The 23,823-nt window shown below is 42.1% G+C and overlaps 1 protein-coding gene across 1 annotated transcript in view; it reads right to left on the bottom strand.

Moving 5' to 3' along the window:
- The window catches only part of LOC121870391 (mediator of RNA polymerase II transcription subunit 16-like), a gene marked incomplete in the record, with an annotated part of 168,675 nt that extends 154,333 nt beyond the window's left edge, over positions 1-14,342 (bottom strand). Inside the window, 1 exon segment of the mRNA XM_042372215.1 lies at positions 14,046-14,342. Within this exon segment, the coding sequence (XP_042228149.1) occupies positions 14,046-14,137 (92 nt within the window).
- Positions 14,343-23,823: the final 9,481 nt, after the last annotated feature.

The raw sequence follows: 23,823 nt of genomic DNA, 5'->3' as shown, positions 1-23,823 counted from the left end.
TAGCCTAACACAAAGGATAGCACAGTCTAAATAAATGTTACATTCATATCTAATAATGAAATCATACAGTAAATGTTACACTTTACCTTGAAAAAATATGAATATAACTTGATGGGGGATAAGGGTGATGTTGAGGCTGAGGAGTCATGAAACATCAAGCTTTTCTTCAAGTGTTATAGCCTTTCTTTTACGATCACCACCGGAAATGGGATCACCAGAGTGCTTCCCAGAGATATTCTTCTTTTCCATAGTCACAAAATTGGAGAAACAGTAATCAGAATTCACTGAGGACACTTAAAAACTTCACACGTGTTTCAAACAAAGTGTGGAGTAAACAGAGTGCGCGGGTCTAAAACGCTATGTATTTTGTTTTTCTCTTATTTAAAATTTTACATTTTACATATACTGTAGAGGTATACTGTATACATAAATATTACATAAATTATTTCTGCAATTCTTCATAAACAAAACACATAAATCAATTGAACGTGCGATGTCGAACGTGAACTGTAAACACTGCATAACCCTGCGCCAGCCACAATGTACAGTACACTTTAAACGCTACTTATTTTGTTTTTCTCTCTTATTTAAAATTTTACAATTTACATATACTGTACAGGTATTTCTTCACAAACAAAACACATAAATCAATTGAACAAGTGATGTCGAACGTGAACTGTAAACATTGAGCCAAGCCACAACACTGTACAGTACACTTTAACACTTTAAACGCTACGTATTTAGTTTTTCTCTTTTATTTAAATTTTTACAATTTACATATATATATATATATATATATATATATATAATATATATATATATATATATATATATATATATATATATATATATATATATATATATATATATATATATATATATATATATATATATATATATATATATTATATATACATATATATATATACATATATATACATATATATATATATATATATTATACAAGGTTAAGGTTATGTTGTTATTTCATGCAACCAACAATGAAAAACTAGATAAGATAAATCTGGATAAATTGACGGAAAATGGAAACAACGTGAAAATTTTGCCGCCTTTATTCACCTTTCAGAAGGTTCTGAGCGACGGCGGCGCTTGGTCATGGCACCAAAACAGGCGTCGAACAATTTATTTATCATCCACTGACCGCCATCGGTCACTGGTTGCTGGCGGTTTCAGATAGTCGTGTCGTAGTGGACCTCATTACATCAAGATCAAAGGTTTTCAAAGCATTTTTAACCTTGGGCCACTGACAAATAAATTTATGATGGTCAGTTCAAAACTGATAATATGTTACATAAATTTATTTGTCAGTGGCCCAAGGTTAAAAATGCTTTGAAAACCTTTGATCTTGATGTATGATAGTTATTTTGTGGGTCCCTTTATTCTGACCTGACCTGTCTAGTCACGTCACCACCCTTCTCTTAAGCTCCTCTACGTGTGTGTTGGTGTGCGGATTAGTGGATGTCATCATTATGACCTGACCTTATATTTTTAGGTCACCCTGTATATTTAAGCCTCTCTCTGTCCATGTAACCCAGTTGCCTCTGAAGATGTCTTGAATAAAGACGAAAGCTAAGGTACTCCGTTGTTTCCATTTTCCCGTGTGATTTTATCAAGATATATATATATATATATATATATATATATATATATATATATATATATATATATATATATATATATATATATATATATATATAAATTGTAATTTACATATTATTCATATTATGCTAGAGCGCCCACAAAACATGAGAAACGTTTGAGTCCCCCAGTAGAGATGTCCGTTCTCTATCCACTCCAGGATGTCCGTTTTCTTTTTGTGTACTCGCTCAGGGACTCAAGTATTTCTGTATATGACACAGGATGATAAGGGAATTTGAATTTATTTGTTTATTTATTTATATATAATATACTGTAATATATTAAATATACTGCAAGTATTTTCTTTAATTTATATACGTGTTTCGCGACAAAGGGAGGCTACATTTATGGTGATCGTTAAGGACCAAACTCCGAATCCATGACGTGACTTCTGTTCATTATTTATATCCTAAATTTACCACTGTCGGCAGTTTCAAGAATTAATGCAGTCATTTACTGAATATTCTTTGCAAAAAAATAAATTTTAAATGAATTATTTATAAGAGATAAGTATTATGATCAGTAAATATACAGAGATGCATTACTGACCACCTCCGAACACAAGGATGGCTAAAAATAGCCACAGGCGGTCACAGTCAAGGTCACTTTCCCTTTCTTGTCACTGGCAAATGGGGGAGGGGGGGATGATAATAGCAGCTGTGTTTATTACGGTATGTTAGACTGGTTTATAATACATTTTTATTATTTTAATATACCGGTAATCTTCATTTTAATCCAGCTTACCAAACGTAAGTTTCAGTATAAAATAATTAGTGGTACTGTAGGACCTTGTGAGTGGTTTACTGTATACATAAATATTACATAAATTATTTCTGCAATTCTTCACAAACAAAACACATAAATCAATTGAATATGTGATGTCGAACGTGAACTGTAAACACTGTGTGTGATGTAGAGAGAGCGCGGGTGTAAAACGCTATGTAATTTGATTTTCTCTTTTATGTAAAATTTTACAATTTACTTATAATATATAGGTATACTGTATACATAAATATTACATACATTATTTCTGCAATTGTTCACAAACAAAACACATAACTCAATTGAACATGTGATGTCGAACGTGAACTGAAGCCACAACAACCGTTCGAGTGGAATCGCGTTAGAGCAAACGAGTTCGCGTTTTACAAATATCGTTCCTCAATTCATAAATCGCGTTCGAGCAAATTCGCGTTGTCAAAACACGCGTTATAGCAGAACTCACTGTACTGTATCTGTACAATATAGCTATTGAATTGTACTTGGCAAGCTTATCTTGAGTATGGGTCACATTTTAGTGACAAACACTTATGTGTGCCTTTTCTAGTCCATAAAAAATAGGACAATGGCATTAAGTATCTACTGTCCTGACATATGAATCTAACTTCTAATGTGATTTAAGTTGCTAATCTTACTAAGTGGAGAGTACAGGTGAACCCTGATAACCAATGTCCCGTTGACCGCCGATTCGCACAACCGGTGATTACGTACATGGAGGAGAAATACCCCATAAGTTTTGTCGATACCCAGCAGATCTGATGATTGGCAAAGCTGATGTGGTGCGATTATTGTCACCATAGAGCACTGCGCAGTCTCTGACTCATTCCTGCCATCTTTGCTCTTGTTTACACTTAACATGTGTCTCTGACTTTGAGTTTTTTCATTATTTCTGATTTAGTGTGATACTCAATCATGCCTAAGCACCCAAATGATAGTTCCTCTTGTACTGGGCATTTGATGTGATGTGATAAGGTGTAATAAGAGTGGTGATGGACCAGCAAAGAGTGGTAGAGACTTGAACTTGTTTTCCTAGACAGTCTCTACCATCCTCAACACAGGTAAATAACAGTCTCAATTAAATAACAGTCTCAATTTATGCTTTACATTGCTTATTTTAGGTTTATTATGCTTGCTTTATATGTCTGATTTATTTTCTTGCTTGACAGTGTGCAGTACAGAGATATAGTAATAACTCCGTTAGCCGGAATCCCTTAAACCCGGAACTCTCCAACAGCCGGAATTGAAATTTTCTTGGAAAATCGTTCCCAAAGCTGGATGATTGGCTGCAGTTGGCCTACTGGCCCATACTAGGCAGCCCCATTGACTTTACACTCAACCCATATTGCTCTGTTCAGCATGTTTGAGTTATGGTAAAGTAGTTTACACAATTCTAAGACACCTTTTTCTATGACATTTCCCTCGCAAATGACCTGACATAACCCCCTAACTGGGGTTCCCCCACCCCCAGCTTATGTAAGTCGTTTGCAAGGAAAGCGTCAGAGAAGAAAAGTTTCTTAAAAGTGTCTAAACTACTGATTCCAATAGTTAAATTCCAAAGATTCTCCAAATGACCAAAACTAAAATAATACCCGAATTAATGATGGTGTTTGGTAACTTGTTCCACTCATCCACTACTCTAAAGTATTTCCAAACCAGTGTTTACCTATCCCAAACCTAAATCTAAATTTTTTTATTTTAAACCATTACTGTACTATGTGTTTGCTCCTGGTTAGATAGTTTTAGTATCTTTGTTATATCACCTTTCTTTGACCGTGACTTCTGTTTATACAAATCATGGTTGTATCTTAAATATGCATTAATGATGGAAATAAAGGTAATATATACATTCAGGTAACTTTTGACGACACACCCGTCACCGATTTTTAATAGAAAAGTAACATAAAATGCCACAATTTAACTGTGTTTTGCAATGGACACTGTCTTAGTTTGGGCAAATGTATTAAAAAAAAAAGGTTTATCTTTAAATTAAACCTAACCTGACCATAGTCGATAAGAAACACAAATAGCCGAAGCATTGTTAGAAGACCGTACCAACCTAACCTTACCTAATTTCTTAGCTGAGAGGCATATTAAACAGAAGGAACTTACTTTGACATGGTGCAATTTTAAATTTTTTGAGACGTGAGAGAAGCCGCAAGGACCAAGCAGCTTGGTTATTGCACTGAAACAAATAATAAGTGGAAGACAATATCGAGAGTGGATCAGGCCACCATACCATTTTATAGCCACAAATGAAGAAGTAGTGCTGCTGGTATGAGCCTAGGGGCCTAATTATCTACCAAACGAAGCATTTGCCCAAGAAATGAATATCACATCTGTACTCAGCGATGAAAATATAGTACCGGTAAGACAAGATCCATCAACACAAATTATGCTGCGATGGGCATGTCGTCAATATTAACCTTTGTTCAGATCACCATGAAATAGATAAGAAAATATATTTCCTTTATCAAATTCCCATTTTGGCAGAAGACGAATCTTTACCATTATCATGAGAAAAATGTCCTAAAGTTGTTCCTTCTTACATTTCAGTGTTCCAGAGTTTTGCACATAGTACTAACATATTAATAAGGTTAATATTAACAACTATACCACCAACGCGTTATCTGTTTTAATGTTTACGGTATATTAGCCGGTTAAGGTTAGGTTGAACTTTTAAATAAACACTTTTTAACACATTTGCCATAACTATAGCGGTTGTCATGGGTTGCGTTGGGCCTCCCGCACAACCCATCCCAAATGTTTGTTTACGGTAGAGATAAGGTAACCGGCCAGCCATAACTGGGACATGTTTTCAATTAGTGGTATGTTAGCTAGCCGATAGGGGGGCAGGTCAGTGAGACAGTGGTGTACTGTTCATCACTTCACGCCTAAAAAAACCAATTTAGCCAGTGGGCTTTAGACCTTGGGTTAGAGAAGACCTCCTGCTCTGCGGACTTAAGAACAGGGGCCATACAGTCCTACCAGTGCTACGAGTCTGTGTGTGCAAATCCCCGAGATTTTTGTTAAGTCCAGCGACAAGTTAACGCATCCTGTAAAGGAAGTGATCAATGGTGAGGGTCTGTTTGCTACAAGAGCACTCCAGGCCGGCCTAATAGATCTAAACGATTAATTCTCCAGGTTGACAAACTCTCCCTTATAACTTACGGTACTGTGGCGTGAATGTGAGTGACTGACCTATCCATGCAAATTATAAGTCCAGTGTATGGAATTGTGCCAAATAAACGTAAGTGCAATCATCTGCCCGTATCTGTGATCCCTCTATTATTATTATTACCAAGGGTAATGACTGATTGGTTATGACAAAGTATAACCAATAACTTAGATGAATGTTGGAAATTAATGGAATTCATTAAATCATCATTTATCAAGTACACAACGCATTGAATGCCGGAAGCAGAGCGAAATTCTACGTAGTGATACACCATAATCTCTTGGGTGAGTAACCAGTGTGAAGGTATCCGAGTTCTACGGTAAGAAAACCACTTTCCTGCATTTAAAACGTAACAGCGATGTCCACTATAAAACAAACTATGACAGTGTCCACTATAAGCAAACTATCACAGTGTCCACTACAAACAAACTATGACAGTGTCCACTATGAAACACTGAAATTGTGGCATTTTAAAATTTGTTTTCTACGAGATATCAGCAGCAGGAAAGTTGTCAATAATTACCATTCATAATCCTAAATAAAGAGATGTTGGTGTCTTTCACCACTGTGTTGCATGATTGCATCCTGGGTTGGATGTGAAAAGTGTGATTATGGTATACTGAACACTGCCAGATGTTTCCACACTCTTGTTACTTCTATAATAACAGTGACCCATGACTGACGATGATCTAACTCATCAGAAGCAATAGAGATATCAAACAAGCCACCGGTAACTTTTCCCCATTAGTGGCACAAAAAAAAAGGTAATATTATCATTTTAGTCATGCACCTATTTTCTGAAGGTCAGAATCATTCAAAACACATCAAAAACCATCGGAAAACATAATTTCAGCCTAACCTAAATTCACTACATGACCGAAATGATAATAATACCCCAAAAAGTAGTAATGGTTGGCCCCCATTTCCCTCACATTTATCAACTTTTTTTCCAATAACAAATATTGGTTAATATTGACGACTGACCCACGAATGCGTTATTTGTTTTGATTTTTTTTAACTATATATTTTCATCAGTGAGTACTGATCTGATAATAATTTCTTGTACAAATGCTTTGTTTGGTAATAAGGCGCCTAGGCACCCACTACTTTATCTTCTTGGCGGTAATGTGGCAGTGACATCTCATCCCAGGATGTAAACAACCAATCATATTGACGTATTTCAAAACACTCCGCTGCTTGGGTCGGATGCTCAGTCTATGCTTATGAGCCATTTAGTAAGGGCAGCTACTCTCGTGTGCACCAAAAATCTGAAATTACACCATATCTTAGTAAGCTCTTTCTGTTTAATATCCCGGGCTAGGAAGTTAGGTAGATTTGTTTGGTTAGGTTGATGAGGTCTTCAAACAACACATTTTGACAAACTATGAGTGTCCACTATAAAACACAGTGAAATTGTGGCGTTTTTATAACGTTGTGGATATTTTGCAACAATCGGCTTAAGTTCCTACTAACGCTATTTTACGTAAGTGCACTCTGACTGGCTAATCATCAATTACCAGCGAACAAAGCGAGAACTCTTGAGTGACAATGGCTCTGGCGCTATTTGGCATTTATTTCGTCGTGCGTCGATTGTTGTGTAACTACTGTATAAACATTCCTAACCAGAAGGAGTTGTTTGATTTTGTTAATTTTTTCTACAGATGTTCTTATCATTATAAAAGAGGAGACATTTACGAGAACCTAATAGAACTTGGCCGCAGGTCAGTCGTCAATAATTACCCAAATATCATAATATAATGGGTTATTATTCGGTTTAGCACATCTTCAAATCGCATAGAAGCACTTACTTTTCGGCAATTTCTACCTCATATATACATTCCTCAACCCTTGAAGCCTCTTGGAGACATAATTCTTTCAGAAAAATTGCACAAGTGAGGAACACCTAAGAAATTAGATCAATAAATCTCCACCCAACATTTCTTGTTCCACTGTGAGCTGCCTGGAGCTCCACAGGGGATAGGGTCCCCAGCAGGGATTAGGTTGGCTTGTTTGGAGATTACTGGCCACTTCGCCTTTCGGCTATTTTGGCCGAAGCTGTTTTTTTCTTAAGTTGCTCTCTTTAGAGCTCTTCCTTTAGTTATTTTTACTTTTCAATTTCCATTTTTCTTCTTGGTCTTGCTCTGGTATACTGTATACAGGGTACTCATAAAGGTCTAAAAACGTTGATAATTTTAATGTTACTGTATCTGGCTTTTTTGTCTTTTCTTCGCTCTTGTTTAATTCTGACTTCTTTTCTGTGGTCTTGTTGGGTCTTGATTCTTCTTTTCTTCGGTCTTCACTACAAGAAGAGCCTCCTTGTAGCTCAGTTTTTTCTTGCTTCACAGCTTAGCCACCTTACACTCCTTCCTCCACTTAGGACATTCCCAGTTGGAGGAGTGAGGGCCACCACAAGCTGTGCATTTCTTGGTGGCCGCCAAGCAATTTGTGTGCTTGTGCCCGGGTGTCCCGCAACTGCAACAGACCTCCCGAGCTCAATACTACCCTGCCAGATGGCTATACCACTGGTATTTATAACACCTTGTGGGTCTTCTCTCATACGGTCTTACTGGGATGTTCTCCCATCCCAGCAATATGGTGCTTGGTAGATACTTTGCGTAACCAACCAGTGCAGTTATGCTGGTCAGCTTCCGTACTATTGAGAGCTGGTCTCCGATCAGCTCGGCCAGTTCTTCTTTTCCAAGGTGTTCTATCTCGGTGTGGGAGATGACTCCCAACACCAAGTTATCCTGTGTGTGAGCTTCCACTAGTATCTTGATCCCATTATTTTTTATGTTGGCTATTTGCTGGACCTGTTCCCATCCGCTCAGGTGACCATAAGACCACCACTCACTGGTTTGCGGACGACCCTTGTCACCCCACTGATTCTTAGGGAGTCAAAAAACTTCCTTAGAACAAGGAGGTTTAGTTGCTTGGGTTAAGGGCATTTGACTGGATACAGTCTTACGACCTTAGCCTAGTCACAGGTCAGCCTCATCGTCAGTTTCACGTAGTACCTTGGGAGCAGAGATCTTGCCTCGTCGAGGTGCAGTTCTGGAGTTGAGGTGAGGTTAAGTTAATGTAGGTTAATTTAGTAAAAGTTAGAGGTCTAGATGTTTGGTTTCTGATGTATTTGGATGTACAGGTTGACAACCCTTTATCCGAAATTCCGAAAACCGAAAGTTTTTTGTGGAGCAATTTTTTTTTTTTTTTTTACAGGGATTAGCCCACCCAGGCATAGCTCACTGACCCACATCGGGGCCTGGGGGGCAAAAATGTAATAGTAATACTAATTATAATAATAATAATAATAATTATAATAATAATAAAGGCTGTACCTCTCTAGTCCGGCAACCTCGGGACCTGACCGGTGCCGGACCATAGAAATTCACCCGTTTCCTGGATAGATAGTGACTTGTGCTTACGCTTGGAAGCACTAGCACCACTTTCTCTGCTTCATGGTCTCTTTGAAGACATATTGAAGGGTTAAATGTCGTACAGTAGCTTCTCAAATTTTGCGAGTTTTTAATTCAACGTTTTTTATTGGAACACACACCAAAAAAAAACAATTAAAAATTTTGACGGTGGAAACTAACTTTGACGGCTCACCAACGTTCAGACGTGCACAATCGTGTAAACAGCGTCATTTCTCTTATGTACAAAGGATTCATTATTGTTTATTACTGAATGTCTTTTTGATTGAATTAATGTTTATGTGTGCAAAATGAGCAATGCAATTCATTAATAATACGTAGAATATTAAAACACACGAGGAGACGAGATGGCTTTGTTTTCGTTGTTTACAAAACCAGTGACTGACTGGTTCAACATATAAAACTGAAGAAAATAAGACCCTGGTTGTAGCTGTAGTAAAATTAATAGGTTGTTTTAAGTAATGTTATTTAATGTTAATAAATGGAACAATAGAAGTAGCTAACGATAATGGTAAAGAAAAAAAGAGAGATCGCGTATGTAAGTGCGCACATGTGAAAACATATCGTCATTACTCTACATAAGAATATGAAAGCAACACTTATTTACCGTTCATATATATTTTAATTAATGTTTCTGAATTTTTTTTATTGAATTAATGTTTGTGTGTGCAAAATGAACAATACAATTCATTAATAATACGTGGAATATTAAAACACACGAGGAGACGAGACGGCTGCCGGCATTGCTTTCGTTAATGCTTACAAAAGCAATGACTGATTGGTTCTACATATAAAACTGAAGAAAATAAAACCCAGAGAGAGAGAGAGAGAGAGCAGCCGAACTGCTAGATGTAAACAAACCTTAATTTCCCACGGCTTTGTTGATGTTTTTTTTACGGGGATTAGCCCACCCGGGCATAGGTCACTGACCCACATTGGGGCCTGAGGGGTGAATATTTAATACTCCTATAATAATAATAATTCAGATAAGTTATAAAAAAAAAAAAAAAAAATACTGCCTATCTACCTATTGGACAAACTAAAATAGTTCCGGACCACGGAATGCCGGACTAGAAAGGTACAACCTGTAATTATTCATAGTAAATAAAAATTTTAATTAAAAATACACCAAAATAAAATAATAATGATAACAATAATACCGTATAAATAAAATAATAATAATAATAATAAAGAAATACAGGAATGAAAAAAAGATAAAAAGTGAGCAACACGACCTAGACCTATGAATTATTATTATTATTATTATAATTATTATTATATTCCCCAGGCCCCAATGTGGGTCAGTGTGCCGGATGGGCTAATATACATTAAAAAAAAAAAAAAAAAATAACCATTCTGAAAACCGAAAAATTCCGAAATCCGAAATGCTTCTGGTCCCAAGGATTTCGGATAAGGGATTGTCAACCTGTATTTTGTTCAGATTTCACCTTTGTTTTCGATGGAAAATAGCCATTTTTTATGAAGGATGACTTGCATTTTGGGGTAAATATTCGTCCATTGACTGTTCTCAGGGTTTGGTACAAGAAAAGTTTTTGTTTATGTTTTTCAGTTTTACTGAAATCTGACCTTCATTTCTTGTGCAAATTGGCATTTTTTTTAATTATATTTAAATTTTTAACAGAAACAGCTAATTTGCACAAAAATGGAGGTAAAATTTTAGTAAAACACACCCAAAATACGCAAAAAGGAAACATATTCTCATAACAAATGAACCAACCAACCTAACCTACAAGGAGGTGGAGGCAACTGACTCTAAGTAAGGAGTATAACTTCAGGTAAACATGGCAGGAACCTGCGGAAGCCAATGGACGATTATTAACTTGTTTTGCTTTTTTAATATACTGTACAGGACCAACCTGCCAGGGATGCATAGAGCCGACAAAGGTCAAGGACAAAGCGGGGACTTTAAAGTCAGAGAGAGGGGAAGTGATCGATGATATTGAGAAAATAACCAAAGCATAAAACAGCTACTTCTTATCAGTTTTCACAGAAGAAATTCACGAGGAAATTCCAGAGGTGGAACTGATATTTAGGGGAAATGAAGAAGAAGAGAAATTAAAGAACATCAATATCAGAAAAGAGTATGTTCTTAAGAAGATAAATAAATTAAAGAAGACAAAATCCCCAGGGCCGGATGAAATTTTCCCTCGAGTTTTGAAAGAGTGTAAGGAACAGATTAGCGGACCCCTCATAAATTTATTTACAAAATCATTAGACACGGGAGTTGTGCCAGACTTGTGGAAACAGGCAAATGTAGTACCTATATTCAAAAAGGGAGACAGAGCATCAGCATCAAATTACCGGCCATTAGTTTGACATCAGTAGTGGGTAAATTTCTTGAATCAATTACCTGTATAGCAAATAGCATCTGATCACATTTAGAGAAAAGCAAATTAATCTACAACTCTCAACATGGGTTTATAAAGGGAAAATCTTGTCTAACAAATCTGCTGACTTTTTTAGTTAAGTCTTCGAGGTAGTAGATAATGACGAAAATTATGATATTATTTAATTAGGTTTTAGCAAAGCGTTTGACAGAGTACCGCATCAGAGGCTTCTGAGAAAAGTTAAGGCTCATGGTATCGAGGGAAAAGTTTTAAATTGGACAAAATCATGGCACACCGATAGAACACAGAGGGTCAGCATAGATGGTGTTAAATTTGAGTGGGGCTGTGTAACCAGTGGGGTTCCCCAGGGGTCAGTACTGGGCCCACTCTTGTTCATAATCTACATAAATGATCTAGACACTGGGATCAGCAGTGACATAAGCAAGTTTGCATATGACACCAAAATAGGGAGGCAGATTACCGGTAATTCAGGGCAGGATGCAAATGCACTACAGGAGGATTTAAATAAACTGCAGGAGTGGTCCGATAAAAGGCAAATGAAATTAAACACCAGCAAGTGCAGCATACTTAATATTGGAAGAACAAATACTGTCAATGTATACAGCCTTAACAACATCAACCTAGAGAAGTCGACTTGTGAAAGGCACTTAGAGGTACTTGTAAGCCCGGACCTACGGCCTAGAAAACAGTGCATTAATGTTCAAAATAAGGCAAACAGAGTATTATGTTTTATATCTAGAAGTGTTAGTAATAAGAGTGCAGAGGTCTTATATCTTGCGCTAGTCAGGCCGCACCTCGATTATGCTGTTCAGTTCTGGTGCCCTTATTATAGAATGGATATCAATTCACTGGAGTCGGTGCAGCGAAGAATGACGAAAATGATTCCGGGACTTAGAAACCTTCCATATCAAGATAGATTAAAGAAACTAAACTTGCATTCCATAGAAAGACGAAAAGTGGGGGGAGATATGATAGCAGTATTTAAGTGGGTGAAAGGAATCAATAGAGGAGATATAGATAAAGTTTGGTATTATTGAGTTTACGCACCGTTCATTCCTACCACTAATCTATTATCATATTTGAATAAGACGTCTAATTATAAGATAATTTTCATCTATTACATTACCGGCGGAAACGTATAATAACGGAGATAGCTTTTCCCCCCAAAATTCTATTTTCTTCCATTAACCTCCTGCCATTATCGTCTGCCTCTCACCCAACACTGCGTGTCTCTCGCGTCTCCTTCATAAATCATCAAGCGGCCAATCAAAAGCGTTTTTGCTTTTGGAACCAATTAAAATGATTTTAGGGTTAATTCAGAGTATATTTGGCCCAATCAAAATCGAGTTTTATTTTGGGTCTCTCATATTTTGAAATTCTAAGTTCAGTTCCGACCATGGAAGTCTGCGATGGATGTCACTTAAAGTATATGGAGCTGATAGCGAGTTTTTGGAAAATAAAGTAGAAACTATAGCATTTTTTCGATCACATGGTGTTCTTCCAACCTCAGTAAAGTGTACTAAGAGCAAGACTGAATGTAAATATCGCAAAGACCAACATATGTGGCGTTGTGTAAGAATCCCAGAATGCAACGACGAACAAGAACCAGGCCAATAAGGTAAGAAATAGGTGATTCCATCATATGGTGAGAGTCAGTTAAGTTAGGCTAGGTTAGGTTAGGTTTTTGTTTTTTTCTAGTGTTTTTTGTGTATTTTTTAGTTGCTTAGCCACTTTTTTTTTTCGGAAAACGTCAAACAAAAAAAAAATCGCTAAAAAACCACGTCAATTTCCACCAAAAATGAAGGTCATATTCGGTCTAAACACACAAGTACAGTAGAAAAATATATTTTTTACTTGCAAAAAGTGAACGGTGTGAAAATGCAAATTTACCTAAAGTTCTTATAATATCCGAGCAGGATAGGACTCATAGCAACGGATTTAAGTTGGATAAGTTTAGGTTTAGGAGGGAGATAGGAAGGAACTGGTTCACAAATAGGGTGGTGGACGAGTGGAACAAGCTTAGCAACTTTGTAGTAAGTGCTGGAACGCTGGAAAGTTTTAAAAGGGGGCTAGATAGATTCATGGATGATAGAGAGTGGTAGTAACTCTCGACAGGAGCTGCCATGCACAGACCAACCGGCCTATTGCGGACTCCTTATTTTCTTATGTTCTTATCTCACGTCCTTTAAGTGCCTCAAATTTCACCATTTCATAGTAAGTTCTTTCTGTCTAATATACCGGGGAAGTTAGGTAAGGTTAGGTAGGTTTGTTTGGCGGGTTAGATCTGTTCTTCATTCCCACAAATGTTAAGTAGCGTTTATTTAAAAAAATATATAAATGTTTAACATACTGCCACAAACTACAACAGTGTCCACAACAATATAACAATGAAAATCAGAAGTTTTTATAATTTTTTCAATCAATTTCGCTCGCGGGTTAGTCCTATATAATTACTTTTTTCTTTTAAACAAGGCTTTTCCCATGTAAACGAAGGTCATAACTGAACAAAACACATCAAAATACCTGAGAGATCAAACATCTCGTGAACAAATTAGAGGGTGTACTAAAACAAATAATGGCCCTATAATAGTTGTGGTGAGAAACTGTATCTTAAAAATAAAAAAAACTTACGAAGTTAAGTGAGCATCATCAGAACTCCTCTTTTCAGACACTGTGTACAGCAGCTCCATGACGCGGACCATCAATGGTTGTTTACACCTCATTTACTTCCTCTTATGAGAGAGAACCATATCAATACGCTTTATAAAACAATAAATAAATTAGGACAGTTCAGAATTAGGCGTTCTGATGTTATTCTAACTTATAATTAATTGCGTATGTTCCCTATTTGATATTGAATAACGTTATTTTAGTTCAACTATATGATACGTGTACTGAGCCTCCTGATCAACTAGTGAACACCGAGGATGAGTTGTTTACACTCAGCACAGTGAGACTAAAGTGTAGTTTTCACGGGGTAGCATAACATATCTATGTTTACTGTATGTCTATATATCATATCTATGGAAGTCCGCGTGTTATATGGACTGATGGTATATATATATATATATATATATATATATATATATATATATATATATATATATATATATATATATATATATATATATATATATATATATATATATATATATATATATATATATATATATATATATATATATATATATATATCTTGATAAAATCACACGGGAAAAGGGAAACAACAGATCACCTTAGCTTTCGTCTTTATTCAAGACATTGTAGTGGATTTCTCCCCTACAAACGCTGTTTGTTGCTGCGTAGCCGACCCCACCAATTCCCCAGTGTATGCCTCTGGTCTAGGTTAACCAGCGCCGCCCACGGAGCGGAGGTCAACTACTAAGCCACGCCAACCCCCGCTATTTAAGACCTGACCTCGTGGTGATCTCTCTCTTTCTACCTACACCAACCAGCCAGCAACACCTCCTCCTCCTGCCTGGCGGTCCTCGCTCCCGTCGGCGAGCATGGCGACCCACAAGCTGTCCTCCTCTGAGCATCCTCACCAATCGGCTCTCTCTACATCACACTTGTAACCATGCTGCCTTCCCAGCACCAAGCTGCATTGTACATCCAATACAACATGTATACAGAGAGCACATCGTGATTTTTGAGTCTAGAACCAAACATAACATACCCCACAACATCTTCAGAGGCAACTGGATTACATGTTGTTGTGTTGTTGTTGAGATTGTCGGACCGTAGTCCGACACGGGCCTTTGCCTATAGGCGGCCCGTTTGGTGGTTCCGGCTGGAGCTCCAGGAGCAGCCAGACCGGATTGGGATTGGAGGTGGTCCCACCTGCAGATTGGAGGGATACTGCAGGTTGCAAGTGTGAGCGGACCCCCTATCAGTGGACGCTTACCACCAACCCCCACTCTTGGACGTGGTCAGTTTCCGAGTGGCGCACCCCCCGAACTGGGGTCCGCACTTGCTGGGAGAGGATGCTTTCTAAGCTATCTGGGTGGTGGGTATCGTGTGATGACCCGGAGTAGGTGGTGAATGTGGTCTGTTTGGGCGTTTCGGGTTAGAGTGGCCGCTGGTGTTGTGTGTGTTTCTTGGGAGATTTGAGTTCTGTTTCGGAGGCTTTGTGTGACCTCGCAGTCGAGGAGATAGTGTTCAAGTGGGTTGGCTGCTGGCTCCTGACAGTAGGTGCAATCCATGACGTCATTTCCGATCATCTGCCAGGAGCACTTGTACCCGAGTCGTAGTCGATGAAGGCTGACTTGGGTTTGTCTTGGAGTTTTCTTGTCAGCGAAAGGTGGTTCCCCTTTTGTGGCCGCCAGGTACCATTTGGCTGATTGGGAACCAGCGTTGAATGCATGAAGGAAGCTCTTTTTGATGTGGAGCTTGCTAGTCTTTCTGAGGTGATTCTTGATCTGTTGCACGCTTGCTGGAACTTGGATGTGTACGCTACTAGAACGTGTAGCTGTCTTGGCTGCTTCTTCTGCCACGTCGTTTCCTCCGATCCCTACATGACTGGGAATCCAGTGTAAGACGACTGGGCGGTTTTGGCTTTGGAGTTCCTGTAGCTGTGCGAGGATCGAGGTAATGATGTGGACGTTGTCTCTTGGTTGACTGTGTTGCAGTGCCTGCATGGCCGATCTCGAGTCCGTGTGAATTATGATGGACTTGTTGTGTTGTGTTGCAGCGTGTTGTAGGGCCTTTGAGATTGCTACCAGCTCTGTTTGTAGGGTGGAGCAGTCATTGGAAAGTCTCCATCGGAGGGTCTGACCTTGGGTGTAGAAGGCCGCTCCGGATCTATGATGTTTTGGGTCCACCGAGCCGTCTGTGAAGTATGATGCTGCATCAGCCGGTGTCTCGGTGGCTATGGCTTGGAGAGTTATTTTTTTGAGGTCCTCCTTCTGGAGGTTGGCTTTACTATCGCCTAGGTCGGTAAATTTGAGTGTGGCTGGTGGAGGAACAGCGTAACCATTGTCTCGTGTGTCTTGGTTGTTCTTGACGAGTGTTTCTGCTTGCAGGTGTCGGATGACCTCGCTTGCCTCGTGCGACCAGGTGGCCCCTCCCACTCTGTGGTCGAGGTGGAGGGAGGCACTGATTCGAATCTTGGCAACTGTGGGCTTGTCTGCTCTACAGATTTTGGCGAGGAGACCGGCTGTCACCTGCTTGACTCGTACTGCCAGGGGTGGTAGTTCGGTTTCCATTTGCAAATTGCAAATTCTGGTCCACATGGGTGCTCCGAGCATGGTCCTGAGAGCATTATTTTGGATGACTTCTAACTTAGCTATTTGGTCTTCTCTCAGTCCAATGAGTGCTGGAGCACTGTAATCTACCAGCGATCTGATGGCGGCCGTGTAGTAGGCTTTGAGCACATGAAGGTTTGCTCCTGCGGATTTGCTGGTGAGCGACCTCATTATATTGTGTCTGCTCTTCGTCCTGTGCCTGAGATACTCGAGTTGCGGCTTGAAGGTGAGTTTCTGGTCAAACCAGATTCCAAGACACTGGTGGGTGTTGGTCCAGACTACCGGCGTGTTTTGTATGGAGAGCATCTTGTCTGGTGTGTCTGTGCAGTTGGCCATCGCTTTCGACGTGGCTGGATTTATCTTGAGTCCAAGTCTGTTGCACTCCTCTTCTATAAGTTGGAGTGCGTGTTGCGTGTTGGCTAGTCTGTTTGATCCTCTTACTATAAGCTGTAAGTCGTCTGCATAGCATAGGAGCTTGGCTGTGTGTCTGAAAGGAAGTTTGACTAGATTTTCCATCAGGACATTGAACAGCATTGGACTGAGGATGCCTCCTTGTGGGGTTCCGTTTTCATGGACCCTGTAGCTTGAGGTTGCTCCCTGAAAGCGTACTCTTGCTTCTCTCTGTGTGAGGTAGTTCTGGATCCACCCCAGCAACCTTCCTTTGACGCCTTTTTCAGCGAGCGTCGTTGTAATGGCCAGTGGATTTGCTAGTTCGAAGGCCTTCTCCAGGTCGAGGAAGACCACCAGAGCTGGTTTGTAGTCCACTGTGCTGAGTATCTCGGCGATGTTGTTGCCTGTGCCGGTGTTCTCGGTGTAAGCAAAGATGTGAGGGTGTGGGCTGCCTACTTTCCACTTAAGTCGGTTGAGAGCCATTCTTTCTCCCGTCTTCGCTATGCAGCTGAGAAGGGAGATGGGCCTCGGTTTGTCTGGTTCTCTGGGCTTCGGAATGGGCTGTATATCTGCCTTCTTTCATTCCGGTGAGAGTCTTTGTGCTGTCCACGAAGCATTGATGGCTTGTAGCAGAGCCTCGTGTCCGGCTGTACCGGCATGAGAAAGCATGGAGTAGGTTATCCTGTCGGCCCCTGGAGCTGTGTCCTTGCTTCGTTTTATCGACTTCTGGAGTTCTTGCTGGTTGAAAGGTCTGTCAGTGTCATCTTCACTGTTGCAGGCCTCTTCGATCATCTGGAGTCTGACCTGTCGCAGACGCCGTTGTGTCTCCTCCGCCTGTCTCGGGAGGTTTTTCGTTGCTGCTCGGTCACAGAACAGTTTTGCAAGTCTCTCGGCTTCCTCTTCTGGGTTGGGATGGGTTGGTGGTGGTGGTGTTGCCTTCCCAGATGCCCTTCGGATCTGGGCCCACATCTTACCAAGGGAGGTGTGCTCGTTCAGTTCGGAGCACCACTTGAGCCAGCTTACGTTTTTTATTTCTTCCTTCTCTTCCCTGGTATCCTTAACTATGACTTGCAGGAGATGTCTGTTTGTTGCCATGGGATGTCTCCTGTAGTTTCTTCGGGCCATGTTCACTCTGTGGTTGAGTTCTTTCACCCTGGGACAGTAGTACCAGTAATCATTGTACTGTCTTGATGTGGGTTTTGTTTTTGGGATAGCCTCTTCTGCCGCTTGGTGAAACGCCTCGACCAATTGGTGGTGGAGGGTTGTCTCATCCACGGGTGCTGCGCCGGCCGGCTGTGATTTTTCGCGCCACTTAGCCAGGTGTTTCTTAAAGAGTCCCCAGTCTGCCTTTTGGGTATTGTATCTCCATCTCGGGGGGGGTGGAGTGGGGAGTTTGTTCACCTTCAGCGTTGTTAGGGTGGCGAAGTGGTCGCTGGTCAGCGTGGGGTGTATCTGCCAGGAGGCCGAAGGCTGTAGTGCACTGGAGACGAAGGTTAGATCTAGCCTTCCTCCCCTAGTGTGGGTGGGTTCTCCGGTGTTCAGGAGGCAGATCTCGGGTGTATCTTGAAAGGTGGTGTATAGGTGTAGGCCGTCTTCATTTGTGGGGCTTGCCGAGCTTAGGAAGGGATGATGTGCGTTGAAATCCCCTCCTATGAGTGTGGCGTGGTCAGCGGCCGAAGCAAATAATTGAGTCACCTCCAGTGAGCCCCTTGGGTTCTTGTAGATGTTGTGAACAGTTAATTCCCGTTCTTGGAGGGTTACTTTGACGGCCTGTGTCTCGATGTTTTCCCCACATGGAAATTGCTGCGTGACATCGGCGGAGGGTATGCTTGACTTGACCAAGATCATACATCCTCTTGTTGACGCCTGCGTGAAATGCTTCCTGTATGTCTTGTAACCACTGAATTTGAAACAGTGGTGTTCTTGTAGAAGTGTTTCTTGTAGCAGTATGATGTCAAGCTTGTCCTTGGCTGCTGCTTCTTGTAGGAGGTGTTTCTTGTTTTTGATGCCCTGAGCATTCCATGTTAGGATGTTCAGGGTGCTGATGTTTTCCACCACTGTTTCATCGGGGACTTCTGGTGGTTCTCGATGGAAATGTTCAGGTCCGATTCCAACTGGATCAGGTTCATATCTTCGTGTTCTGTGGTTTTTGCCTTCTGGGCCGTGTTTCGGTTCAGGGGAGTTGAAACGTCCAGTTTCTTTCTGGGAGCTGTCGGTATCTTGGGTTCTCTGGTGGCCTTCTTCGGTGTAGAGTGTACCTCGGCTGTCACTCGTGTGAGGACCGGCGTGGCTTCCTCCACTGAGGTGGCTGGAGCTGTGGCGACTTGCCCGAGGACGCTCCCCATGAGTATTTGGAGCTGTGTGGGTTGGATCTTGTGGCCCAGTAGTCTGGCTAGGCCCTCCGCGAAGGTTGTCAGTACCTTGGCTAGGTCTGATACGTGTATCATTCCTTCTGGTGCCTTGGTGTGTGATTCTTTTGTCTTTCTCGTGGTTGTCGTTGTCTGCTGCTTGGGTGGCTGAGGTGTGGCTGTAGTGAGGCCAGGAAACTGGGCTGCACTTTGGGTGTTGACTGGCTGAGGAGGTTGTCTTTGTTGTTTTGGCCTTTGGGTTCCCCACACGATGGTACTTGGTGGGGCTGGTGTGCAGGCGGTGGGGGCCGGTCTTGCTGCTGGTCGGTTTGCCTGGACCATCTTTGTTCTCTCGGAGCATCCAGGATTCCAGGCGTGGTGTTTGCCCCCGCAGTTGGCACACTTGGGGGCAATTTTTTCCCCATTTTTCAACTTGGTGAGGCAGGAGTGTGTGCCGTGCTTCTGTGCGCAGACTGCGCAGATTTCCTTGTACGTGCACCTTGTCTGATGGTGCCCGTATTTCTGGCATCTGAAGCGCCGCAGGGGCTCTGGGACGAAGGGCCTCACTTCGTAGATCCCCCAGGTTTTGAGGTCTATGGTGCTGGGGGGTGAGCCGTAGTGCGTTATGAGCACTTGTTTCGTGGTGGCCGTCTTGTCGGACAGGGGAGAGCATCTCTCGGCTTTTAAGATCTTCGGGTGGTTCTCCAGGGGTTCAAGAGGTAGTTCCTTTGGGTACCGGAGGACTACCGACTTCATCAGTTTCTGGGCGGGGTCCAGCTTGGTTGATGCAACGGTGGTGGTGTTTTGCAGGTAAGTGTCGAGGGTGGTGGCGGAGTCCTTGTCTTTGGGGTGAATAATCATCTCCCCCTTTAGGTTGGGCCGCACTGAGAACTTGGCCAGTGGATTTAGCTTTTCCATCTCTGTGACGGCGGCATATGTTGTTTTTGCGTCCGTTTTCGTGATCCGGAATTTTGGCAGTGTCGTTGGAGGTGAGCTGGTGGTGGTGATGGGTGCCTTTTGGGCTGCTTGACGGCATTCGTTTCCCGAAAAAGCACGTCGGCGTTTCTTGTTTTCTACCTTCGTCCAGTTGTCCTCAGTGGCGGTAGCAGTGGTGGTGGAGTTGTTGGAGGTGGTGGCAGTGTTCCTACTTTTCAGGGCTTCATTGAAGGCGCGTAACTGGTCCGCTTTCTCTGTGCGGAGCCTGTCGTAGTTCGGGTCGTCAGGTTGGCGGTTCAGGCGGGGGTCGCGGTTAGGAGGGCGTACGCGCTCCATAACCGTTTTTATTTATTTATTTATTTTTTTAATTATTAAATCCTACCTATTCCGGTTGAGTAAGTAGCAGAGGAATTTCAGCACTCCCCACTGGCTGGTGGTCGTAGAGTGGTTCCTGAGCTTCTCTCCCGGAGCCCCGTTGGGGAAGCCTACTTCCTAGTGTATGTGACTGCTCACTTATAGACGTGAGCTAAGTGTGCCTATTTGGGAAGGATAAGGATTGCTACCCTCTTTCCAGGTGGACCCGCACGATCACGGTTTTCCTGGAAAGACTCGGCTGGGATGGGTTTTGCTCCAACCCCCTTTCGTGTTCACAATCTCCTGGGAGGGAGGTGAACAGTTACAGGGGGGACCGCAGGACGAATACACTTTTTGAGGGTGCAGGTCCCTAGGCCAGAGCGAAAAAGGAAAAAATAGTAGTAGAAGGAAAAGAGCTCAAACCACGCCGGGAATATCGCGCTATAACTGCTCTCCAGCTGGAGTGTGGGTCACTCACACCACCAGTGGGGAGGGCAAGCTAATGCTCGATAAACCGAGAACGCTCGTGAGTTGTTGTGGACGATGACGGTCGTGGGTGGTCCGGTCCGGGAAGATGGCCAACAATGGTACAAGGGAGAGGGCGGTCTTCACAGTTCCGGGTCCAGCAGGAGGTCAGGTCATAATGATGTCATCCACTAATCCCCACACCAACACACACGTAGAGGAGCTTAAGAGAAGGGGGCGACGTGACTAGTCAGGTCAGGTCACAAATAAGGGACCCACTAAATAACTATCCTACATCTAGGACCAAGGTTTCCAAAGCATTTTTAACCTTGGGCCACTGACAAATAAATTTGTGTAACTTATCAGTTTTGAACTGACCATCACTAAGGTTTATTGATTTTAATTCCTTAATCAAACCAGTGGATGACATCATTATGACCTGACCTCATGTTTAATAAGGTCACCCTGTATATTTAAGCCTCTCTCTGTCCATGTTAAGGTGCTCCGTTGTTTCCCTTTTCCCGTGTGATTTTATCAAGATTTATCTTATCAACGTTTTCATTATGGATCTACATGAAATATATATATATATATATATATATATATATATATATATATATATATATATATATATATATATATATATATATATATATATATATATATATATATATATATAATCAACGACCTCAAAGTCCGCGTGTTATATGGACTAAAAATGAAGTATATATATGTACCTCGCGTTTCATACCAGCTGGATTCGGTAAAATGCTACTGACACCACATAAGAGGCACGGGCAGTTTCCCAATGAGGTTCACGGCGCCATCAGCTCGATGAACAGGCTTTGTGTGAAATATAACAGAGTCTAGAACTGCTTTTAGTGTCCTTGTGGCCTAGCCGGTAAGCGTTCCCTAGTTCCACCCAGTAGGTCGAGGGTTCGATTCCATGCTGGTGAGGTCGTTGATTATATGTTCAAAGTCCGCGTGTTATATGGACTAAAAATGAAGTATATATATAATATATATATATATATATATATATATATATATATATATATATATGCTGATAACTACATAGGGAACAAGAAAACAAGAAGTTTCCAAGCGCTTTCGTGTAATTCACATCTTCAGGGGTGAATACCGACTAAGGAGTATTTATTGACAAGGCTAATAATATATAAAGTGAAGGAGAGTAAGATCAAGTCCCTAGGGGCAGCAGGTGTGTGGGGTACGTTATGTTTGGGTTCACACTCAGGATGGGATGGAGAAAGGAAACTCACAATGTGCTCTCTGTATACATGTTGTATTGGATGTACAATGCAGCTTGGTGCTGGGAAGTGGCAGCGTGGTTACAAGCGTGATGTAGAGAGAGCTGGTTGGTGAGGATGCTCAGAGGAGGACCAGCTTGTGGGTCGCCATGCTCGCCGGCGGGAGCGAGGACCGCCAGGCAGGAGGAGGAGGTGTTTGCTGGTTGGCGTAGGTAGAAAAGAGAGTGGTCACCACGAGGTCAGGTCTTATATAGGGGAGGTAGGCGTGGCTTAATAGTTGACCTCCGTCATGTAAGACGGCGCTGGTTGACCTAGACCACGAGGCATACACTGGGGAATTCGCGGGGTCAGCTACTCAGTGACAAGCGTTTGTAGGGGAGCAATCCACTACAATACTCCCCCTTCCCTCCAGGCGGTGTAGGAGACTTGTTGTCTGCAGGGCTGCATGGCACATGTGAGGCAGAACGGGCGGTGCATGCCACATGTGAGCCATAACGGCGAGGGCGTGGATGAGCCGGCCGCTCGAGGAGACAACTGTCTAGATGCACAATATCTGGGAGTAGAGAGGGAGAAAAAGGGTGTGTGGAGGCGATAATTGTTGTGCTTCCCTCACGGCAGGTACAGAGTCGTCAGATGCGTCTGATGGGGTGTGTGGGCCTGGGTCAGGAGCAGGGGCTGCGTCAGCAGGAGCGGAGGAGAGTCCGTGACAGCAGCTGGGTCCACGACAGCAGCAGGGTGCAGGACAGTAGCAGGGGGTACCTGAGGGAGAAAAGAGGGGCGTGTGGGTTCGCGGCAGGGGGTACTGCTGGGCCGGGGCGGCGTCTGAGGCAGGACGGGTGTGTTGGGGTCGGTAGGACGTGGTGCTTGGGGCAGGAAGAGGAGCTGGTGTCTGCTTAGAGAAGGAGTGCTGCTTTAGGGTGTCTAACCTGCGGTGTAGAGACAGTAGCTGTAGAGCCGATGAGAGCTGCCTGTGTGGATAAGCCAGTCTTCCATGTTGATTTTAGACTGGGAGAGTGATCGGTTTCTCCTCCATCCTGTGTGATTGCGGTTCTCCGGGGGTCACCATTTGTAGGGTACGGGTTATTTGGTTCACACTCAGGATGGGATGGAGAAAGGAAGCTCACAATGTGCTCTCTGTATACATATTGTATTGGATGTACAGTGCAGCTTGGTGCTGGGAAGTGGCAGCGTGGTTACAAGCGTGATGTAGAGAGAGCTGGTTGGTGAGGATGCTCAGAGGAGGACAGCTTGTGGGTCACCATGCTCGCCGGCGGGAGCGAGGGCCGCCAGGCAGGAGGAGGAGGAGGTGGTGTTGCTTGCTGCAGCTGTAGCTAGAAGAAGGGGTAGGTCACCACGAGGTCAGGTCTTATATAGTGGAGGCAGGCGTGGCTTAATAGTTGGCCTC

This window comes from Homarus americanus, unplaced genomic scaffold (assembly GCF_018991925.1).
Source record: "Homarus americanus isolate GMGI-L3 unplaced genomic scaffold, GMGI_Hamer_2.0 scaffold40856, whole genome shotgun sequence".
Classification (NCBI taxonomy): Eukaryota; Metazoa; Arthropoda; class Malacostraca; order Decapoda; family Nephropidae; genus Homarus; species Homarus americanus.
Note: the sequence above shows the minus strand (reverse complement) of the source record. Positions and strands in the feature narration are given on the sequence as shown.